This window comes from Macrobrachium rosenbergii, chromosome 54 (genome assembly GCF_040412425.1).
Source record: "Macrobrachium rosenbergii isolate ZJJX-2024 chromosome 54, ASM4041242v1, whole genome shotgun sequence".
NCBI lineage: Eukaryota > Metazoa > Arthropoda > Malacostraca > Decapoda > Palaemonidae > Macrobrachium > Macrobrachium rosenbergii.
This window is the reverse complement of record NC_089794.1, coordinates 390001-415918: the sequence shown is the minus strand read 5'-3', so window position 1 is coordinate 415918 and position 25918 is coordinate 390001. Positions and strand designations below refer to the sequence as shown.

Sequence of the window (25918 nt, the reverse complement as noted above, 5' to 3'; positions counted from 1 at the left end):
ATTTTCCTTGGCGCTCATTGGCTGTTCACTTAGCACTGATTGGCTGAACATTCACAACCAACTCACGGCGCACACGGAATTCTGGGAAGACGCTCCACGGCATCATCTTCAGATTGTGTGTATAGTTCGCAGCATCTTACCGTGTGAAACGGTGCGTCTGTCCGTTTCGATTTATTATCTTTGTGCATCAGCGGTATTCGGCCCTAAAATGCCTCCTAAAAAACGGCCTGCTCCTTCAAAGCCTTTTGGCAAAGAGTCTAAAAGAAAGAAGTCTGTTATGAAACTCGAGGAGAAGGTGAAACTTCTTGACATGTTAAAGGAGGGCAAAAGTTTTGCCGTGGTTGGTCGCCATTTCAGTGTTAATGAGAGCACGGTGAGATATATCAAGAAGAAAGAGGCGGAGATACGCAAGTCTGTGAGTATGAGCTACTTCGGTAGTGCAAAGACAGTTGCAACAGTGCTTGTTCCATCAGAGCTTCGTCCCTCAAGTTAGGCAATACCTGAACGACTTGGCCATGGAGTTCAAGGTGTTGCTGATTATGGATAATGCTGGTGGCCACCCTCTCGATCTTTCTTACAAGGGAGTCCAGTTTGAGTTCCTCCCTCCCAACACCACCTCTCTCCTCCAGCCTATGGACCAGGGCGTGATCCGTGCCTTCAAGGCACTCTATACCGGGAACTCCCACCAGCACCTTGTAACTGCAATGGACAGTGACAGTGAATTTACACTAAAAGAATATTGGCGTAAATTCACGATTGCCACATGTCTGAGCATCATCAGCCAATCACTGAATGACATGAAGAAGGAGACCCAGAACGCATGCTGGAACAAGTTGTGGCCGGAGTGTGTTCATGATTACAGGGGCTTCTCTCCTCAAGAAATTCAACATTCGGCTATTAATAAGGCTGTCCAGTTGGCGAGGATTCTAGGTGGGGAAGGCTTCGAGGACATCACCGAGAATGAAATTGGCACCCTTATTGATGCTCACTCTGACCCCCTGACGGACCAGGATTTGGAAGAGCTGACGAAGTCTGCCAGTGAGGAAGAAGATATGCCAGGTTCAGGGGAGGAGCAGGAGGAAAAGGAGAGCGGCCTGACTTTGGAACGTCTGTCCCACATTAAGAGAATGATTCAGGATATGCAGGAGTATGGAACGCTCCTTAAAGTTTTCAAACATGCTTGATTCAGCATGGGAGCCCTATAATCAAACCCTCACCACCATGAAAAAGCAGCGACAGCAGCTGCCTATCACCATGTTCATCAAATGGACGAAGAAGGCCCCTCCAAAGCCTCCCAAATCACCCGAAGAAGTGCCTCCCCAGTCGCCTGAAGTAGTGCCTCTTGAATCGCCTGAAGAAATGCCTCCCAACCGCCTGAAGTCGTGCCTCCCAAATCAACTGAAGAAGTGCCTCCTGAAGGTGAAGAGGCACCCTCAGATGAGTTTTAACAACTCTGCTTTGCTGTGCAGTCATATCTTCATCATTATTCATCACACTGCACAGCTAATTCATCATCATCATCTTTAATCAACATTCATCGCTGGTGAGTACCTGTGTGGTTTACGTATGTAGTAATCTTAATACATAAGTACAGCATTATGAAATATTTTAAAATGTGCATGAATTTTTAAATAAGTTTTTGTCTCTCTTTTTGTGAATTACATATACGTAAATACCAATGTTCCCCCCGAAAAGAAAATGGGACGGCTTATAACTGTATGAAAGAAAATGTGCGACTGAATATGTAGGGGGGACTGGATTATTTTCACCTACAGCTGTAAGCCATACAGTATGTATGTATAAATGTAACGATGAAATGTTTAAGATGACTTGGAAATTATATTAATTAGTATCATTTCAAAGATTAATACAGTAATAAGGTACAGTTTAATGTATATTTGATGTAGGCTGGTATTTTTAGGCATACAGTACTTTGGTGTTGACCTTTCATGGTAGACAGGTACAAATATACGTAGTATTAAATTTTTAAAAATGTGCATACGTTTTTTAAAATTCTGTGTCTCTCTTTTTGTGAATTTCATACTGTATACATAAGTACCAATGGTCCCCCCTGAAAAGAAAACGGAACGGCTTATAACTGTATGAAAGAAAATGTGTGGCTGAATAATAGGGGGACTGGATTATTTTCACCTACAGCTGTAAGCCATACAGTACGCACGTATAAATGTAATGATAAAATGTTTAAGATGGCTTGAAATTATATTAATAGTATCATTTCAAATATTAATACAGTAATAAGGTAATAGTTTAATGTATATTTGATGTAGGCTGGTATTTTTAGGCATACTTTGGTGTTTGACCCTTCATGGTAGACAGGTATAAGCGTTTTTAGAGGGGCGTTGTAAGCATTCGTGGATTTGAATTATTCGCGGGGGTGTGTGGGACGATCCCAGAATACGGGGGCCCACTGTATATATATATATATATATATATATATATATATATATATATATATATATATATATATATATATATATTACAGGAACAGATCAACACTTTTTTGAAGTGTACGTAACGTGATCTTAGCGATCTAACTTCAGGAAAAGACTTAAAAGGTTCGGACCCTAATCTCCCTAGCACCCCCCCCCTCTCTCTCTCTCTCTCTCTCTCTCTCTCTCTCTCTCTCTCTCTCTCTCTCTCTCTCTCTCTCTCTCTCTCTCTCTCAAAGCAATTAAATGGACTATTTAAAGAAACACAATCGTTCCTACAAAAATAGGTTTATTATTCAAATAACCCAACAAGAAATGAATAAAACAAAGCAAAGATTAAAATGCATAATAAATGAATTATCGAGTCAGATAACTAAACTCTAAACTGCAAAGCACTTCTGACTAAAGAAGTCTCATTATGGCTAATAGCCTGGAAATACCCAAAATCTCACATACTCACAAATCAATAACTAAAAGTCATGTCAAAAAAACAGTCTACCACATAAAGAGATTGACATTGCAAATGACTTGCATGTGTCCCCCATATTATTCCAACAAGTCCACAGACATCTTATCTGCCGATTTTCAAAGCCTGGAAATACTCCAAAGTTATGACTGGACAACTGCAGTTCTATCACGTTAATGAACGATCAAACTTACTTTTAGGGCAGATTTTGGCATAATCTAGATCAAAGTAACGCACGTACTCACAAATATACATAGCGCTTCGGAGATCACCTGATCTCCAATATTGCTGAGCTTCTCACACAAAGAGCTGAGGAATCAAACTATTTGCTGAATACAAAGATTTTGCAACTGACGGGCTTCCATCAGTACCATCTCGACCAAAATTCTTTCATCACACTATGTAATGCTATAACATTGTAGCTGCCATATTTTCTGAAATATATATATATATATATATATTTATATATATATATATATATATATATATATATATATATATATATATATATATATATATATATATATATATATATATATATATATATATATATATATATATATATATAATAATATATACACACATACATTGGTACCTTGACATATGAGTTTAATTCATTCTGTACTGAGCTTGTAACTCAATTTGCTTGTAAATCAAATCAAATTTCCCCATTAAAATGAATGGAAATACTATTAATCTTTGCCAGACCCCAAAAATGCACCGATTTTTGTTGTTTTTCTATGATTTCATGCTTCATATCCAAGGTGATTGGCCTGTGTATATATATATATATATATATATATATATATATATATATATATATATATATATATATATATATATATATATATATATATCAGTGTCTAAGGAGAAAGGGGGCGTATATGCCAGAAAAATAAAAAACATAAAACGTTTCTCTAGTCATGCTCTTTCCAATGGTATGACTTATAAGCCCCAGCACCATGATCTATAAGAGCTATTCCAGGTTGAAAACCATTGTTTTTTTTATCTGAAAGATTATGGCCAAAATTGGCTCGTGCGGTTAATTAGAAAGGGATTTATGCGACTTGACTCGGTAAAAGGTAAAATGTGGCATACTACAGCCGTAGATTGTGCACATACAATTTGGGCTTCTTTAACATAAAGAATCGGGATGCAAGTATGTACATCTGGGGCGAAGCAACAGCAAAGAGGGGCTCTATTGAGATAGCTAGCTGTTTGCTTGACTGGATTAAGGATAATCATGACCCAGAGAAATAGACAAAACTAGTTATTTTCACAGATAATAGTTCTGGACAAAATAAAAACTTGAATGTGACACTTTCGTTACTCAGGTTGATTCATGAGAAGTGTTTCTTCACCATTGAGCATTACTTCTTAGTTCCGGGACATTCGTACATGCCTTGCGATCGCAATTTTGGGAATATTGAACGTGCACTTAGAAAGCCTGCAAACATTGAAACAAAACAAGACTACATCTGCCTGATAAAGAATGCTGTCAGGAGAGGCTTTAAAGTCAAGGAGCTTGAACAAAAGGCCTTCCTTAATATCAATGAACTACAGAATTATGTTGTAAAAACACGTAAGGCCAAGGAAATGAATTTTAAGGATTCAAGGGTCGTAGTTTATGGAAGGCTTTAAAATAAAGGGGTCTTATAGTGAAGATGCCCCTCTTTATAATGTTCACATGATGAGAGGGGAAAGCGAGATTCAGTGCAAAAGCCTTTAACCTTGCCTGAAGTTGCCTTGCAACCAATGTATTATGGCCCCATTCGTATTGCCAGTGACAAGTTGGAGGACCTTAAAACCCTTTGCCTGTACATAGCTCCTGTAAAGCAAGAGTATTTCCGGCAAATTATTGCTGCACAGAGTACCCTCCCCCCTCCCCCCTCCTGAGCCTGCACCTAAACAAGGCCGCCCCAGTCGTCGTGAGCAAGATGAATTTGCAGAGGACGACGATGATGAGGTGCAGGAGAATCTTTTTGACTACTAAGTCAAATCAGTGGGGGGAGGGGGAGGGAGGGTGAGTGTTATTATCATTAATTATTTTGTTTTATTGCCATCTCATTAATGTTTTTGTCCTTGTTCATTCAATTTACAGTCTTATTTTTTTTTCTAATGCTTAATCATTGCTTTAGGGTAAGATTGTGTTTGTTGTTTTTGTGTTTGCTTCCATGCATGCATGCAATTATTATTGTCTTATTCCAATATTATTTTGTGGCGATCAATGTGCTACAAAATATTCTTATTTTACATTTAATTTTATAACAATGTTTTTTTCATTGTACTGTTTAATGTTGCATACTATGAAAATGCTGTTTGCCTGTGCTCCTTAAGGCAAATTAGGGAATTGTTAGGTTAGGTTATTAAAATGAAACAACGAACAATAAAAAAACCTTTATTGTTATTTTTTTTTTTACTTAAAACTGTAAATTCCTTCCATTTTGCTATTTTATTGATTTTACGAGGGGCTTGTGCACCTGCAATACATATTAGGGACTTCTGAAGGTTGAGGGATTAAAATGAAACAACGTAACAAGAAAAAATGCCTCTATTTATATTATCTTTTTTTTCTCATAAATTCCTTCCTCTTTGCTATTATGCGTATGTTTTGATGCGCGCTTGCGAATCTGGAATACAATTTTAGGACTTTGGGGGTAGTGGGGGTTGGAATAAAACAACTATCTACCAAAAAAGTCTTTATTTCTAAATTACAACATAGAAAAATATTCTTTTTTATTGTACTATTTTGCGTGCGTTTTTACGCGTGCATGTGCGCCAGCAATGCAATAGTGTGTTCTGAGGGATGCGAGGGGTTATGGTGAAATGATAGTATAGCAAAAAATCTTTATTGTCATTTACAAACCAAAAAATATTAATGATTTAATGATTTTATGTTATTGTCTGCTTTGATGCGCACTTGCGTGCGTGCAAGCCATTCCTAAACAAATTTTGGGGGTCTGTAAAAATTCCAACATCATCATCTATAACTTGCTACAAGTTTCATCTTAATATCTTTAATGGTTTTCCTGCTACAAACTTTTAACTTTAACCCTTTGTTTCTCCTTTTCTATGTCCTTTTTGTATTTTTTAAGATATGGCATATTGGCCCCTATCTCCTTATACGCATGATATATATGTACATATACATATACATATACATTAAATATATATATGCATATATATAATATATATATATATATACATATATATATTTATATATATATACAGTACATGTGTATATATATATATATATATATATATATATATATATATATATATATATATATATATATATATATATATATATATATATATTATATTATATATTATATATATATATATATATATATATATATATATATATATATATATATATGACTATTTATCACATCACCGTGATTCATATACAATCAGAAAGCTACAAAACGTCCTTTAATATCAATTCACTCTACCTCGGAGTAATATATTTTCATATATGTTACCGAAGGGGAATTTTTAGGTGATAATAAGTCCACCGTCCGTGAGATCGAACCAGCGACGGACGGGGAATCAGGACTTTACAGTGACACACCAACCAGTCGACTGGTTAGTGTGTCACTGTAAGTCCTGATTCCCGGTCCGTCGCTGGTTCGATCCCCACGGACGGTGGACTTATTATCACCTAAAAATTCCTTCGGTAACATATATGAAAATATATTACTCACCTATTAAAAGGACGTTTGTAGTTTTCTGATTATATATATATATATATATATATATATATATATATATATATATATATATATATATATATATATATATATATATATATATATATATATATATACAGGTTGACCATCACTAATCCGGCAATCAGTAGTCTGGAACAATCAGTAATCCGGCACAAATTTCGCTAGAGTAATTTCTGATGTTTCCGCACTAATTTTCAAATCTCACGGGTCGCTGCGCTAACTCGCTCGCCGGCCGCTTCGATTTGGTGGCGCAGTGTGCTGCATCAACAAACTGGTAGCCTAGCCATTAACAGTATTATACAAACATCAACATAACGAATGTGTATCTTTTTCATGGATCTTTTAAAAAGTTATGCTTTACTACATTGTTTCCAATTGCGTATATTCTCATATTGCTTTTGTATTATAAATTGCGATCAATGTTTTGTTTTGGGAATCGATATCGCGGTATTTATTTCGCCGCATTTAACAAGTTCAAAGCGCTTTACTTGCTTTTAGTTAGCGTAAATGAATATGGATACATTATTTATTTGGGACAAGGATATATTTCATTATACGATGTGTTTTTAAGTCGAAATATAACTTAAATACGTCTCGTTGTGAAATTAATTTAGCTATTTTTTCGTTAATATATGACGTTCGCGGGAATCGCAGCTGGCCGTTTTGGGGGCATGTTTTTTTTTGAGTAAAAAAAAATCAAGATTCCGTTCGCTATTTTCTCCTGATTTCATCATAATACGAGCTTTACATATTTATCTTTTATCGGTGTGAAAACAGTAGTAATTTGTATTCTCTCATGCCCAATAGTTTTGATTAAAATACATCCTCTCCAGTTTTATTTACGGTCGAGTTTCATCCATGTTGCCGATGCACGATAATTTATAGTCATTAGCAGCTTGAACATTGTTTCCTCAGCTTCAGCTACAACTTGCAGCTTAAAGTTACTGTAGCAGTATATTTCCCTGCTGATCTTTTCTCCAAAGTGAATAAGGGTATAGTGTAAAAAGGATATCAGTCCTATTGTACAGTACTTAACGTCATTTGTAACATAACTACAGTAATTGTGTATTACCGTACGATGGTTGAAATACAAGCACAACAGTTGTTATCCGACACGATTATTGGCAAAACAACAATTTCCCGTTCGGTTGTTTATGGCTGTACGCATTTACGCAAGAGTATAATGTTACTAACAATACTTTTATCATTCTCTTTTACTTTTTTAACTAGCAGATGAAATAAAGAGATGGAGGAAAAGAAGTTGGTCTCTCTCGCTATCTGCGCCTGCGCGAATTCTAAAAATATTTCCTAAATATTTTCGTATCGGTATTAATTGCTAACCCCATCGTAAGCTCGAAATATCGTAAGTCGAATTATCATAACTCGAGCACTACCTGTATTTGATAATTGTCTTTTCTTTATTAACCAACTTGTACTGATTTATGGGATATTTTAATTCTAGGATGAGGTGCTTAGCTACTGTGTTTCGTGTATTCTAGCCTAACAAATGGCTAATCCGGCACCCTCTAGGTCCCAATGATGATGGTCAACCTGTATATGTGTGTATATATATATATATATATATATATATATATATATATATATATATATATATATATATATATATATATATATATATATATATATTGTCAGTATGTGTTTAATTTAACGTAAATTAATTTGTTTTGAATAAGCCACTTTGGCAGTAATTATTCTTTTGGAACGTAATGACCCTGTTTCCTCCTCCCGACATTTCTGACTTGTTGTATAGTTTTAATTACAATGAGCTTGTTTTATTTTCACGTTTGGTTTTGGCTTTTCATCCGGAGCTGTATTCGGCGCTGTTTCTTGAGGACGGAGAGAGTTTTTTTTTCTGGACCTTTGACATTGTGTAGGTCTGCCTTATGATTGGACTATCTCTGGATTACAATACCTACCTTTCTTCAGCTGCTGCTTCTGTCCTCCTTTGGGAGATTGATTTATCCATCAGGCTACGCCCTTGGTTCAGTGAAACTGCCAAGGGGACCTCTCTGCCATCTGGTAAGGTGTGATTTCCTGTTGAACGGCCGTGTCCATGGATTGTCTTGCGACAATAAAGTGATATTTCGTCTGGCTACGCCTTTGGACCAGCGATTTGTGCCTTGGGGACCTCTCTTACGTTTGGTAAGGTCTCAAGAAAATATATTATCCTCGACCAGTGATTTGAAGGCTGCGTTAGCCACTTCTTCTGTTTAGAGCTCAACTTAAGGGAAGCAATTTATTTTTTTTTTTATAAACATTTAGTCTGTAACAAGTTAGGTTATTCTGTCTTTTCGACATTCTATTACTTTCAAGGCCCTCTCTTTAAAGTGTAATTGCATAGTCTGTCTTAATTTGGTGTAAGTGTGTTTATTCGATGTTTTCAGTGTGTGGTTGATTTTTGTGTTTATTTAATGTATTTTGTAAGAGGCTCAGTGGTCATTTCTTTCTAAAAGTTTGTATTAAATATTAAGGTTTTATTTTCGGTTTTACTTTATCCTCCTTGATTCCATCTCTGTACACTCTGTTGCGGCCATTCCACCTATTGTGGACTTGGTCGCTTGTGACTTCATTTGTGTTTTAAGAGACTAGTGTATGTTTGATGGGCGTGGGCCCATAACAATATATATATATATATATATATATATATATATATATATATATATATATATATATATATATATATATATATATATATATATATATATATATACTATATATATATATAAATAGGGGTTTAATCATTTTTTTGGTAAAATTTCATACAGTACAGTGAATTCTGATATTTTATGTCCATTCATTCTTTGTTTTAGGAATTACTTCAGGAATATTTAAATGAAGAAATCAGAGAATCATTCTGCACACGTCTGATGGCATTATGTGTGAAGCTGGTTTTCTGGGTAATTGTGTGTGGTTTTCTGGCAGTTTTGGGTTGGGCCATGTACCTCATGCTCGCCAGCAAAATCAACGAAGATGTAGCTGAAAATACTGTGAGTAGGCGTGGTGTATATTCATGCAGAATTATTCCATATGGACCTTTTTTCAGTTTTTCATTATCTGAATGATGGGTGCTTTGGTACATTTTGTTTGTCTCCTTGTAGCTTAAGAAAAAATTGCATGTAGTACAAATTTCAGTTTTTTGAAAGTGCAAGGGGTAATTTTGATGCCATCATGTTATTGTAATCTTTTATCCTTAATATTGTGTAAACCCTGTCTGGAAAGGTTGTTGGTTTTCAATTTTGTTTTAATATTGCTTTCCACATGTATTAGTTTAAAATAGTTAGACCAGACCACAGAGTCAAAATTTTTAGAATACCAGGGCCAATCTAAAGGATTCCATATTGAATTAGTGGTGGGAAATTATGATGTAAAAGAGAGAAAGAAGTTGGGTAACTGAAGGAAAAGAGGCAAAACTAGAGGAAGGTTAATGATAAAAAAGGACATACTTATGCACTAAATGAAACACACTTGGGAAAATGTGTTATGACTAAACATATTTTTTGTATGGTTCTTCATCGCTGATGTATTTAGGCAACGAGATTGTTGTGGAATCTGAACTCTGCTTATTGTATGACCAATACAAATTTAGTAAGTTGGAGCCTCATTGGATGTTTTTCAAACATTTTCTGGTAATGCATATTCAGATTTGCTTAGTAAATCTTACTTAATATGAAGGCTGACTACACAGTATGTAAATATACTGTACGCAGTTCTATTAAAATAATGTCTTCAGTATCCATACATAGTTTTAATTTTGTCTTTACAGAGCAGTGATTTAAGCTTGCTTATATATCCACTGATAGTAACCCTGATCATGGTTATCGTTCCTGTGGCATTTGAAGGTCTTGTTAACATAGAAGGTTACAAATCACCTCGCCACAAACTCTACGTCACCCTTGTCCGGTATGTATCCTGTTTTGTGATATTTTTGTGATTTGTTTTGTGTACAGTTTATATGAAGTAGTAAGGTGATTGAGTTACAAATTGCAAGACTGATATTAAGTCAGTAGTAGATTTACACATATCTTGAATAATCAGGTCTTTAGCCGCAACTTTTTATTTTAGTACCATACTTGCTCTGTTTCGAAGGGAATGATGCTTGAATAACTTGTTTCCATTAGTTTTAATCTGGTATTGTGGTTTGTATCATAAAAATATTAATTGTTTACTGTTGTTTAGCACTTTGTTTTCTCCATATCATATTGATTTCATTGCATCAGGGTGATTTTTACCATAATTTTACTATGAGTATTTTTCAGAATTTGAGTATGATTAATGGGTTGATCTATTATTTTGCTTTTTCTTATTTGATTATTACTCTCTTTTCAGAACAATTATACTAGAGTTAACAATACTGGGTGTTCTTATTGGCTTTTGGTACACACTAGAACAAAATTCTGACAACAAATCATTAGAGGAGGCAAAAGAAGTTTCTACAAAGAAGCTTGATGAACCTCAGGTTTGTTTATTATTTTTTTTAACTGGTGTTATAATTTGTAGACTTGCATGGGATTATGTTGTGATACTGTCTGATGACAGAGCTCTTTTTTTTCTTGCTACTTCCAGTGGAGCATTTTACTGACATTGCTATGGCATTAGTGCTCTTATGTGTAAAAAAGGCAGTAGTGCTACTATAGCTAGTGGAGTGCACAATTAATGAAAGTGACACTAAGCATGTTTTTAATTGGCACTATGTGTCATAGATTTAGTGTAACACAAGAGTCCTGGTATATACAACAGTTTGCAAATGCCTGTCATGCTAATAGGCTTTTTTTAGGTAAAATGATTGAGTGCCAGATTAGGCAGAAAGGGTAAGTGGTTCTCTTTTTTTTCCCATGTCCTTTTTACTCTCAGCTACACCAATTGTTCAATGAGGAGACAGGTACAGGTGCTGACTTATTACATAAATTAATTGGATTTTGTTACATGCAAATTTTTTTGCTCATATTGATTGCCAATTACTGTTGTTGCTGTTGTTCCACTTTTAAATGTATTTGTTTGTTGGCTCAAGTGTTTTTGGCTCATTCTGAAATCATACTTTTGTCATATAATCTATTTTCAAAGTGATTTTTTGTGTTGTACTGTCATTGCCTATGCCTGGATTTGTTACATTACATCATGGTTGCTTATGATTGTTTTTTTTTTATATTCTCTCTTGAGAAATTAATTGTATTTTGTATGCAAATAATTTTTCTGGTGATTGTCTTTTTTACTTCTTAATGTAGAACTGTCTAAGATTCCCATAGTATGATGCAATTATTGAAACCTGCATATCAATGCTGCATCCCTTTCTTTTTTGTTGTATGCAATTATCCCAATATTTTCAGCACTTTCGGGTGAATTTGGAAGGACATTGTCATATGCTCTGAGTGGTTTTTTTTTTATTAAAATTCAGAACATTGCCCATAAATCTTTTATGGACTCATATGTTTACCCTAGTTCTGTACAGGAATTGATGCTTCCATCATTTCTTATACTTTTTTGCTTTTCTCTCTCTTCTTAGAAAATTATTCTTATAGTGTTGATGCTGCTTAGGAAATACTGTCTTCTTAGATGTATGTGTTAATTCTTTTATTACAATGCTCACATATTAGTCATCCTTCAAAGTCTAGTTGATACCCATGAGCAGACCCCAAAGTTCATTGACATGTCACCAAGGTTAGAGTGCCTGCTCAGGTGGATTTTGTTCATAGGTTTATCAAAATTGTTTTGATAAACAAAAATTGCATAAATGGCTTTGCTCAGTTTTTTATTCACTCCCCCCTTTCTTAAAGGCCATGGTATTGAATGCACTTGCAATTCAGTGGTTTTCTATCAGTTAGTTGTGTGTACTTTACTGGGTCACCATCACACAACTATCTCTCATTGGATGAGCACTTATTCATAATCGATTCTTACTAGATGTTTTATTTTTTCTTATAAGTGTTATCACTAGATATTTGTATTTCATTTCTATTGCTATTCAAGTCTCTTTGTTTAATCCTCTGTAGAATATACGATTAGTAATTGCATAATTCAGGATTTGTTTGTTGATTATATAGATTATTATTCGGGGCTCAAATTTTGAACGTTACGTGTGTATTACATTGGTGATCCTGTCACCAAAGATTGTATGCCATAATAAACAGATCAGAACCCATTGCCTTAAATTCTTTGTTGAACACTCCTGTTGGTAGTCCTTGAGGTCACCTTCCATCGCTGTTGTAACTATGTTGAAATGTGCTAATCATCTTACCCAAATGTGATATGAATCTTCAAATGTGATATGAATCTTCAAAGCAAGAGGCAGAGCTGATGCTGGAGAACATAATCCAGCAAGAATAGATAACTCAGACAGTGATTAAATGCCACATTAAGTGTATGGAGAGTGTCATTGGACTTACAATGTGCTGTGCAGAAGCCCTGACTACTGTTGTCTGAGAATCCAAGGTCTTCCTGACTCCAGCCAATACCTGTATTTGCAAGGTAAAGGGATGAGGTTTGCTAACATCCCTACTCCAACACAGCCAGTAATGCTGGTGCCACCAGTGCCAACCCCATATCCAGCCATAACTTCCAAACGTCACCTTTCCGCTCATCAAAGGAAAGGTGGAGGACTCGACCCCATTTTGGTCCACTTATAAGGGCACCATGATTACACAGACATCCATAGTATGGTGAAATTCCCAAACCTATTAGGATGCCTCAAGGGCAAAGCCCACAAAATAGTTATAGGTGTAACTATTACAAACTATGACATGGCCATTAATTTTCTTGACTCTGCATTTATGAAAAAGTCTCTCAGTACCTGTAATGAATGCTCCTCATCGTGCCTTGACTGTGACACAATAGTATGAGGTGACCAGCAATGCTCCCTTCAATCCCACATTCAAGTGATAGTTCTCAGGATACTAGAATGTTATATACAGAGGTAAGATCTGCAATCCATCACTAAAGCAGATCCAGAATGGTCTTATCCTATCATGTCAGGTTCTTGAAAGGAGTGCCACAAAAGAAGCCCCATCTTCCCACTCCTCTAACACTCTCCCCATTCAAGTGGAAATGGTTCTCCCTTCTACCTCATTAGAGCTCTGTGTAAGGCCACAAAGCACCCTCAATTATCAGAAGCCCACTAATTGTTCCCCTTGTTGTTTTGTCTGGAAGAGTAACGTTTACTTTACATATGAAGTAAGAAGAGCATGAACGAATGAATGTATTGGACCTTTGCTTTGTGTATCAGATTGACTGGTCAATTCTCAACATACTCTTTGGTGCCAAGCACCACATGTGCCACCAGCATAAATGTTATCACATCATGCCTTCATCCAGCTCAAATGCTAGCATAACCTATGAGAGCTCCTCCTGCTAGTTCCAGACATAAGGGGAAGTCCAAAGCCCTCTTATGTTGCACACTATTTGTACCACACTGTAACAAGGAATGACAAACTCCTCCATCATATCTTGTTGTTCACCACATAAGAGGGTGAAGCAAGTGGTAGATCAAGCTAGCTACCTTTTTGGCAAAGGAGAAGCACCTTTGATATAGCAAGGCTGTGTCCAGTTGGGAAACAGGGTATTTGATAAATACACCAGTCACATAGTATGTATATGCCACTGTTTGTACTCCTGGATTAAAGAGACCTTGCAAGGGAGTCAAGAAAAAGGAATGTCAGCAGATTATCAGCCACATTTAGTCTTGATACTTGTTGGTTCTAGCAAAATTGTTGGTGCCAATCGCTACAGTGCATTTGTAGATTGATTTGAAGAATTGGATGGTGTGGGCTTGATGCTATGGAAGTTTACAGTCTTGGATAGGTGTGCTGTGTTTTATTTTCTGACACATTTGTGTTTCTGTTAAAATCACGAGATACTGTAATGACATCATATTGCTCCAGTGCCTTTTGTTAGAAACCCATCCTCTCTTGTTGATATGCCAACAGCTGGTGTTCATTTTGGAAAAATCTTGGAGAGACATGGAAAATTGAAAACCATGGAAATATGGAAGGTAGTTTGTAGTTTCTCTTCCCTTAGCAGATTTTGAAAACCAGGAACCTTTTTCACCATGTTGATCAAGATAAGTATTGTTTTTCACAGTCTGATGTCAGCAGGAGCGTGCCCTCCAGTCTCCCAACTTGCAGGGTGTTTTAGGGACTTCTCAAAGAACCCCAATCCTTTTAGACTGTTAGAATGAGGTGATCCCACATTTATCAGGGTTCACGCTATCCAGAAATCAACATAATCTGAAGGGTCTGCAGCTTTACAATATGTATATAATAAATAGAAATGAAAACATCTATCTGTGTGGGTGGCAGTCATAAGCACACTGAGAAATGGGAATTGTTGGGTGGTAGGCCAGGGTAAGTGTTTCAGGGATGGGGGGAGCAGTCAGGAGGGCTGGTTTGGCCCTTCTTTGCATGGGAGCTTGTGCCTCTGTTTTGGCTTAACGATAAGAGCATCACTTAAATATCATTTTTTTCTCACTTTTGAGTGGCTGAGTATTGTGGGGGATAAGCCAGGATAAGTGCATTCTGGGGAAGAGGGCTGGGAGAGCTGAGTGGTCAGGGTTAGATGGGCCTTTGTCTGCTTGGGAGCTTTCACAACTGTATTGGCTTAAAACCAACATTATATGTCATGCTCTTTATCGCTTATAAGTGGCCAAGAAAGATATGACTATGTCATAGGAGTTTCATTCTCTCATCGTTGCTTGTGTGTCCTCCCCTTCTCACTCACTCCCTTTCTGCCTCTGGTGGAGAACTTCAATGGTGACAGTGAATTTATGAGTGTTTAGATTTGCTAACAAAATTATTTTAATATGAAATAAGCTTTTATATAAGTAACTTAGCCAGTAATTACATAACTATTGGTTCCTAACTATGACAGCTTAAAAATTCAAAATTCATGTGGCGGTGCTTCTGTCATTTGTGTGTAGGTGACAGGGTCCTGCCCACTATCTGGGACTCAAAGGAACAACTTAACAGAGAGGTCAGTTTGTTTCCTGCCGGCTTCGGATCAACATCGGGAGTTTTTCCGCAGCTGCTTCATTGCTTTTTGGATAGTTATTTGCCTGATCTTGGTGAAGTATTCAGAATTTGTTGTTGTGGCTTTCAGTTGTTGATGATTTGGTGGTTAACTTTAGGAATCGCTTTAGTTAACAATGTTGGATTCTAGTACATCCAGTATTCCCTTCTGTTTTGAGGATTGTAAAACTAGGTTAACCAAGTTTTCTTACGATTCTTGTACTAAATGCGCTAAATGTAGGGGCAAGAATGCAGTTATAATACTTGCATAGAGTGTCAGGATAGGGAGGATAAAAAATGGAAACCCTTAAATTCTGTATAAGTAACTTACTAAGTAATTACATAGCTATAGTTTCCTCTTGCACGGCAGATTAAATGAAAAAATTCGTGGGTAACGCTTCAAAGTTCAGTGCAGACGACGGGTCCTGCCCACTAACGGGAATACAGGCAATCCCCAGTTATTGGCGATACAGTTTTATGGCGCTTGTCTAGTGACGATGATAGCTGGACTTTCGGCACTGATATGTGGCGATCTTCAGTTATTGGTGCTGATCCCTGGTTATCGGCACTGATCCCCACTTATTGGTGGCACCGATCCCCGGTTATTGTTGCCGATAACCGGATATCAGTGCCAATAACTAGGGATCGGTGCTATTATCACCGATTTTCAGTTATTGTCATGCTGATTTTGGGTAACCTTCAAGCCTACAGCTTTCAGGATTAGTATTTTATTGTTTTGTTATTAAGATCTGATTCAAGTTTATCATATTTTGCTACAGTAGCAATTTTGCAATCAAATGGTTTAACTCCAGTAGCGTAGTTTATCGCACTACCACTCTTACTGGTTGATGTAATAAACGTAAACATTGCGTTCATTGCCGAACCGATATTTACGGTATTGAATTACTTATCTGCAAGTCTCAATTAGTGTTTGTTAGGATTTGAGACATGTCTATATGGTGATACTCTGTGTACTTCAACTATTCTCGGTAAAGGTTAACTTTCCTTTTCCAAATTAATAATGTTATATTGTGTAAATGTTGGCTTTAATGGTTATAATACTGTTAAATCTTGCTACAACATGACGGAGCTTCCCCAGTCCCAAAACACAACAACCCGTTAGATAGCGCCGAAGCTTCCACAGAGCTTCGGCATGCGCTATATAATGTGCAAGACTTAATACAGTAGATAACAGTCTCAATGTTTGATAGGATTTGAGATATGTCAGTATGACGGTACTCAGTATACTTTGAACTATGTCAGTAAAGGTTAACTTTTCTTTTTCTGAGTAGCATAAAAAACTTTAATATTGCATTTGCTACCTTGTTTACCGATTAGTGTAATATAACTTAAATTTTGCGTTCTCTACCGATCCAATATTTTCTGTAATGAATACTTATCTGCAAACTCAAGTTATGTTGGTTAGGATTTGAGATATGTTTGTATGATGGTACTGAGCACATCATAACATTTGTTCATATACAATTAATTGGAACATCTTAATATTACACTTTCCTTTGCAAAGAACTGAAAAGTGTAAGGGTAGGAACGCAGTAGGAGAGAATTATGCTTAATGTTTTGGTTACGATGAGCTTTAGCAAAAGAAGTAGTTCTTGACAGCCAAGAACCGTGCTTTGGTACTTGCTTTGACAGTACATATACTAAACAAGATGACACAAATTGTGAAGAGTTCCACTTTTTTTTTTAAGCTCATACTAAGAGTGTCCAGTAGTGCTCGCCAGCTCCCGAGCTGCTAGCTTGCCTGGTGCCAACTGCAGAGCCTGGGCGCTATCAGCCGCTTGGCGCCAGTTTCTGAGTTCCTGGCACCAACTCTCTCATACTGCTGGCCCTCCTGCCTTTTTTATCCATTTGCTCCCACGCCTGGCTCCCTCGCTTCCTTCCCGTGCCATTGCCAGTCTTGTGTCTGGGTTAACAGATGTTAACCTTGTAATAATAGTGAAGTGTTGTGCAGTGGAGGAGGTGGCTACTCGTCCCTTGATGCTCCTTCCTAGACAAACATCACTGTCAGACTCCCATGCACCAGGGAGGAGGCATACTGGAAGTCCAAGGGAGGTCGGGCGGTTTACACACAGGCAATTGCCCCCTAAGTCGAACTTGTTACCGGTCCCAGGTATTTACAGACAGCCACTGGAAAGGCGTTTTCTGGATGTGTAGTGAAGGGGTAGCTATGCGCCCCCTCGGATCTCCTAAACCCAGTCCCTATCAGACTTCCATGCACCAGGGAGGAGGCATACTGAAGTCCATGGGAGTCTGGAGGGGTTTGCCCACTGGTAGTTGCCCTTCAGTCGAGCCTGTTGTCCGCAGGTGTCGACGGACAGCCATCGTAAAGGCATCCATAGAGATGTACTTTGCCTTCGGTTAACTCCTTTGCTGCAAAACTTCCAATTATGCAGACGCTCCTGGCTATACTACCACATCTCTACAGGTTAAGTGGAGGCATGCGGAACACCAGTATTGGTCCCAAGCAGAACGTAAGCTCCTGAACGCCTAATAGCGCCTGAGCTTCCAGTAGCGCCCGAGCACCCTATAGCGCCAGAGCTCGTCTTCAAATAGAGCTTCCAGTACCAGCTGTCATGCGTCTGGCGCCAGCCTACTAGTGGCTGACGCCAGTCTCTCTTTAGCGGGGTGCCTGTCTCTTCTCAGAACAGACTGTTGTTCTTTTTTGAGCACAATTTCCAATTGAGCGCCTAGCTCCGGTCTTCAAGTGGCCGACTCTAGTCTGATCATTGGGTGTCCTTCTTCAGTATCGGACTCCCTCCTTTGAGTACCATACAACCGCTCTCAGGCGGTTGTGTCTCTTTTCAGCCTTTTTCACCTTTGCCTAGAGTTCCAGATGGGCTGGTTTGCTCCCTTTTGTGACATCAATTAGTGTTTCAAAGCACTGTCCTTTGCAGACAGGGACTTTTATATACGAATTTATGAGCTTGTTGAAGAAGGCTGTCACCTCTTCAGGGAGTTGGGAGTCTGACTTGGATTTTTAAGGGAGCAAGACATGTCTTTTTTGTCCTTCCCGCCCTCTGATGCTTAGACAGAATTAGTCCTGCCGCAGAAGTCATCACTCCTGGTTTTGTTCAAGACCATTGTCACCCATGGCCAGACTTTTGTGTATCTTATGGAATTTCCAAGTTCCTATAAACATGTCAGATATTAGTTTTTAACAAAGTACAGTTCTGCACATGCTGTCAGCCTGTATGAGGCGTCATCGAGTCCACGCAAGGCGTTATTGCACTAACAAGTTGATCCCGCCCTGATGGCCATGTGTCTGTGGCTGTCAAGTATCTGCGAGTCTGCACAAAGTTCTACAAGTTTGTTTGCTTGCAGAGACCAATTGAACAGACCTGTCGTCCATTCTCCAGGGTGATTAGGTGGAGTTCCTGGATATGTAGGATGCTGCATTTCATGTCCACATACAAACTCCAAAAGATGTCTCAGATCCATCCTACAAGACAGGGTCTTCCAGTGCAAGAATTTAGACTTTGATATCTATGGCATAAGACTTCTCTCGAGTCCTCGCTTTGCTTACTTTTGTCTTCCTTTCTGACCATGAACTTCAGCCCGTCCCACAAGACCAATATGGACAGAGAATCATAACAGGACTTTGCTGTTTTTTCCCAAGACCTACTTTTTCGGACCTACGGTGGTATCTGTCTGAATTTGAACTTTCGGACGAAGTCCCTCATCATGAAACTAGTCTTAGGCTGCTTCTCACTCCTTGCTCTAGTAGAGGGAGCCTGCTTGGGGAACCAGGAAATTTCTGGGATGTGTCCCTGGTGGAACAAACCTTCACATTTATGCCATAGAGCTGAGAGCCATTGGCTTAAGACTTAAGTTTCTTCTTAACCCTCCCTCACTCGTAGACTGCGGTATTCCTTTTGACAAGATCACAATCCTTACTTTTTTTTTACATTAGCTCTTGCCACAAAGCGACAAGAGGGTTTTTCTACGGACGATAAATTGAGTGTTTTGTAGTCCAACTGGAATTTCTGATGGTTGAACTGAGTCATCAGAAACACACTCTTACTCTTGAGTGGACCTTGAATCCCCTGAACTGTTGGATCATGTGCCTCTGTGGGGCGGGCTAATCTCGACTGTCTGCCTCCTTAAAGGAATCTTCTAGTCTGGGCAACAGACACTTTACTGCAAGATTGTTCCAACCTGGACCTCTAAGCTCTTCTACTGTTTGACATGGTCAAGGAAGGGCTGAACTTTCTCAGGCTCGTCAGAACGTTATGACGTTCCTCGCAACCCCCATTCTGAACCATAATTTATGGTTCCCGAATTGTTACGTTTGATTGGTGGACTCTCCAAGAATCCTTCCACTATTTGTTTCTTCTTGAACAACCTCATTTCAAGAGACACCACCAAGGGTGGTATGCTCTTACATGGACAGGCTTTGAGCTGTCTGGGTGCTTGTCAGGAAAGAGGGTTTTTTTTTTTCAGAGATGCTACAAGAGACATTTGAAAGATGCAGATGTCATCTTCTAGCTGAGCCTACCAATCAAAGTGAATGATGTTCCAAATCGGGTGTCTCAGACTCTAAGTTTCATCATCTGAGACACTTATGACTCAGTGGCAGCATTGCCTTTTTTATCGGAGAGGATATAGGATCTCATCTCAAATGTTCCTGTTTTTAGAGGTATTGAGCTACGTCTAACTCAGTAACGCGGTTTGCTCATTTACCCTGGGGTTTTAACAGAGAACCAGGACCCTTTCATGACCTGGAGCTGTTATCTCCCTCTCAAGAACTTGATGGAAGAGAAGACAGTCTTAACAGCCAGGAACAGTGCTCCTTAGAAAGCCCTCTTGTTGCTTGGTGGCAAGAGCTAATGTAAAAAGTAAAGATTGTGATTTATTTTATATATATATATATATATATATATATATATATATATATATATATATATATATATATATATATATATATATATATATATATATATATATATATATATATATATATATATATATATAAGACACACACACACACACACACACACACATATATATATATATATATATATATATATATATATATATATATATATATATATATATATATATATATATGTATATATGTACAGTCATACCCCGAACTTACGCGAGGTTAGGTTCTGGAGCCCGTCGCGCAAGGTGAATTTTCATGTAAGTTTGGCATGGTCATTAAAATTGCTAATAATTGTTTATTTCTAGAGTTTAAGTACTAAATATGACCCTAATCATGCTCCCAAAGTATTAAGCTAACAATTAAATGAACTAAAATTAGTGTAATTTTATTTAAAATTTAGCTTATTACCCTTAAAAAAGAAATAAATGGTTGACATAAATATTGAGTACTGCAGTTTCATAATAGCGCATTTACAGTGGATGTGTACGTATACTAATGTTACCCCTAATTCATGGGATGCCATTTTCTTTTTCACTTTTTCGGTAAACTTCATGGGTCACAGTCATAACAATTCAATAAAATAGCGAAAACATGCACATAATGTTTGTAGAAGGTAGTACATGACAGGTAAAATTCAATCAATTTATTTAAAATTATATAATGTACAGGTAATGATGTACAGAGAAATAATAAGTTGTAAAAATATGTTTGAGCGCTAACTACAAATGAGAGAGAGAGAAAGAGAGAGAGATACATATACTGTAATACAGTAACTGTACTGCTTTTGTATCATATTTATGCGCAAATATATAAATACAAATTTTCCATTCTGATTTTACACCTAAAAACATTAAAACTTATAAAACTGTACTTAAAAATTAAACACACTTTCTGCTGGAGTATCATCTTCGAAAAGTGCAGTAACTTTGCAAATGGGTATCATATCTTGTAAAAGTACACCAATTGAACGTGCTGTAATTACGTGCACATACAGATTGCACCAGCACTTTTCTCCAAGGTTAACAAAGTAATTTTAAAAGAATGACACTTATACAACTCTTAGATATATCTCTGATATTACATTAACGAATTCATTTCATCAAATGAGCGTGACTGAACAAACCTCATCTCAAGGTCATGTACAGTCCTAGTGACAAAGACTTTGCGAATGGACATAATACTTGTATGATATTTATGTACAAAAATATAAATATAAATTTTCCATATCGATTTTACAGTTAAAAGCATGAAAACTTATAAATGTACTTCAAACATTAAACAAGCATTTTCTGCAGGGGCATCATCTTTGAAAAGTGCAGTAACTTTGCAAATGGGTATCACATCTTGTAAAAGTACACTAACTGAATGTGCTGAAATTACCTTTGCATCATATTTATGCATGTACAGAAATAAAAAGAATACATTTTTATAGAGATTTTACACATAAAAGCATGAAATGCATTTTTCATACAGGTTTTACACATAAAAGCATGAAATGCTTTTTTCATACAGATTTTACACATAAAAACATGAAATGCATTTTTCATACTGATTTTACACAAAAGCATGTAATGCATTTTTCATACAGATTTTACACATCAAAGTACGAAAACTTGTAAATTACTTCAAAAATTAAACATTACCACTCCTGCAGGGTTTCTCGAGAATTTCATGTGTCTGAAAAAATCGCGTATGCCAGTTAGTTAGGTTTCAATGAAAAGTTCGTGTGTGTGTGAATTCGCACAACTCAATCGTGTAAGATCGTATTACTATATATATATATATATATATATATATATATATATATATATATATATATATATATATATATATATATATATATATATATATATATATATATATATATATATATATATATATATATATATGTATGTATGTATGTATATATAATATATATATACAGGCAGTCCCCGGTTACCGGCGATCTGGTTTTACAGCGCTTGTCTGGCGACGACGATAACCAGATTTTCGTCGCTGATAACCGGTTATCAGCGCTGATCGCCTCTTATCGGCGGCACCGATCACCGGTTATCAGCGCTGCTAACCAGGGATCAGTGCTATTATTGCCGATTTTCAGTTAGCGGCGATTTTCGGTTGTCGTCACTCCGTCGGGAACGGAACCCCGCCAATAACCGGGGACTGCCTATATATATATATATATATATATATATATATATATATATATATATATATATATATATATATATATATATATATATATATATATATATATATATATATATATATATATATATATGTATATATGTATATATGTATATATGTATATATATGTATATATATATATATATATATATATATATATATATATATATATATATATATATATATATATATATATATATATATATATATATATATATATATATATACAGTAGAACCTCGGTCCTCGGCTAATTGCTCCAGAGGAAGTGTTGAGATTCGATTTTGTCAATTCTGAGTTAATTTCTCCCATAAGAAATAACTGAAAATGGATTAATCCATTCCTGACCACCAGTCATTACCCCAACCTTGCCTTTTTATACAAAACTTTACACAAATTACAATTAAATAAGTTCAGAGTTGAATAACTTACCGTATCAGAAGCACTTTTTACATTTTTAAATGCATACTATATAAAAAAAATTGGCCTATGACCAATGCGGCCGTATTAACGATGATAGACTGAGCGCCATAGGCTAGGCTAGGTAGCCTATAGGCACTACCAGAATGTACTGCAACGGGTACACATGAAAACTGTTGTTAATAATGATAACATTGAAAAACAAGCCAGATTATCACATTAAATCAATAATACAGTATTTATAAGCCATATTACTGTATGTCTGTTATCATAAAATTAAGAAAAATTTCCTAAATTATGTCGGAACTCGGCAGCTTGTGGCAGATATAAACAAGCCACAGCGCCACCCTGGTGGTGTATCACGGTACTAATTACATAATCATTGAGTATTTATGGTACATTTACTGAAAGATGTTTTACAGTGATTTTGTACACTATTCCAGTAGACTCTGTATGAAATGTACCATAAATACTGAATGTTTATGTAATTAGTACCGCGATACACCACCAGGGCGGCGCTGTGGTTTGTTTATATCTGCCACAAGCTGCCGAGTTCCGACGTAATTTAGGAAATTTTTCTTAATTTTATGATAACAGACATACAGTAATACAGCTTATAAATACTGTATTATTAATTTAATGTGATAATCTGGCTTGTTTTTCAACAGCAGGAGCAGCAGCAGCATGTTTGGGCTTTAAATGCTTTTAAATAAGCATGGGAAGAACGCCACCAACAACACCAACTAGCGGCAGCCAAAAACTCTTTTTCTACAAACATCATATGATTCATCGGGTTGGATTTCGGTTTGTTGTTTGAGCTCCAACACAAAATTTACTCAACATTTCGTTGAAATCCTAGACAGTTATGTCGAGTTCTAGTACAGTTGAGGACCATATATATATATATATATATATATATTCTACTGTATATATATATATATATATATATATATATATATATATATATATATATATATATATATATATTATATATATTATATATATATATAGAAGAATCGAAGAATCTTAAAACAGACCCGACAAACATCTCAGGTTGAAGAGGTAAAGGCACGCATGTCTCTTACAAGAACAGCCTTTCATAAAGAAGTAGAGTTCTTGGCTAATTTTTTTCGCAGCAATTGTTTTCCATCCCACTATTTCCATCGAGTACTTAATAAGCTCTTAACTGCAAAATGGAACAACCTATTCCCACATATACCGTTCCCAAATTATGTATTTATGCTAAGTTCCCTTTCCTTCATGATAAAAGTTTTAAAAAGAAATGTATGAATTTAATTCATCATGAATTGCCAGCTGTAAATCTGAAGTTGATTCCACGAAACCCTCTAAATATCCGTTCTTTTTCAGAGTGAAGGACAGACTGAGTCCTTCCTTGACATCCAACATTATCTATAAATATACCTGTCCCAGATGTAGTCTGGGAACCTACGTTGGATGTACTAGAGGCTTCTCAAGGTCCGTTTCTGCTCCCACCAAGGTGTCAGCTTCAGGACGGGTTGCACATTGTCCAATCCCGAATTATCCAATGTTCGAATCATTCCAAGATTTGTGGTACCCGCTGGATATTAATGATTTTAAAATTATTGGATCTGCCCGTAAGGACGACGACGAGTTGATGGTGTTGGAGTCGCTTTATAAAAACTAATGTACCAACACTAAACACCCAATCGTCGTCAGACAACTGTTTATAGCATAACTGCCTGTTTGTTTACTCTCCACGTTCATATAGGTTTCTTTCGTTTGTTTATTTCCTCCCTGTCTTTCTAGTCACTTTTTAGCTCTTGCCTTGGTAGGTGTTCCTTTCAAGTTCTTGTTTTAATTTTTTTGTAGTTGTAAATTTTTAAAAAAAATTTTAAAGAAGCTTTTCCCATTGTGGAAGTGACATTTTAAGTATTTATTGTCTGTAATTTCCAGCCTTGAGGATGCATCATGTGATGTGAAACGTTGGCAATAAACTTGTTCTTGTAAGAGACATGCGTGCCTTTACCTCTTCAACCTGAGATATATATATATATATATATATATATATATATATATATATATATATATATATATATATATATATATATATATATATATATATATATATATATATATATATATATATATATATATATATATATATATATATATATATATATATATATATATATATATATATAATATTATATATATATACAGTACACGTGGAAAGTTAAGCCACACCCTGAAAAAAATGCAATTTTTAGGATTAGTCATTGAAAAAGTATGATTTGGAGCTCTTATCCCTTCACTAATACTTGTTTGTGTTGCCTTGGTGCTTGATGACTTCTCTAAGTTGCTTGGGAACACTGTCTGCAAGATTTTGGAGGGTCTCCGGCTCCAATGACTCCCAAACCTCCCTGATGGCTACTTCGAGCTTTGGGAGAGAAGAGGTATCCCGGGTCGGGAGTTGCCTCTTAATGATGTTCCAAAAGTTCTCAATGGGATTTAAATCAGGCGAGAACCCTGGCCAGTCACTAAAAAAGGCCATGTCACAGTCTTTTAACCAATTGACCACTATTTTAGCGGTGTGGCACGGTGCTCCATCCTGCATGAAAAAACTGGTGCCACTGTTTTCAAAAGATTCCTCTAAGTGATCCCCCAAAAGCTGGAAGTAGTTAAACCTGTTCATATACTCATTCTTGGGGAGGAACACTAACTTCCCAACACCATCATACCCAAAAGAAGCCCATACCATCAGGGT

At 36.5% G+C, this 25918-nt stretch overlaps 1 protein-coding gene across 1 annotated transcript in view; it reads left to right on the top strand.

The window, feature by feature from the left end:
- The window catches only part of LOC136835091 (transmembrane channel-like protein 5), a 617814-nt gene that overhangs the window by 486899 nt on the left and 104997 nt on the right, over positions 1-25918 (top strand). Inside the window, exons 11-13 of the mRNA XM_067098270.1 lie at positions 9482-9658; positions 10435-10571; positions 10998-11127. Coding sequence (XP_066954371.1) covers positions 9482-9658; positions 10435-10571; positions 10998-11127 — 444 coding nt within the window. The remainder of the gene's footprint in view (positions 1-9481; positions 9659-10434; positions 10572-10997; positions 11128-25918) is intronic.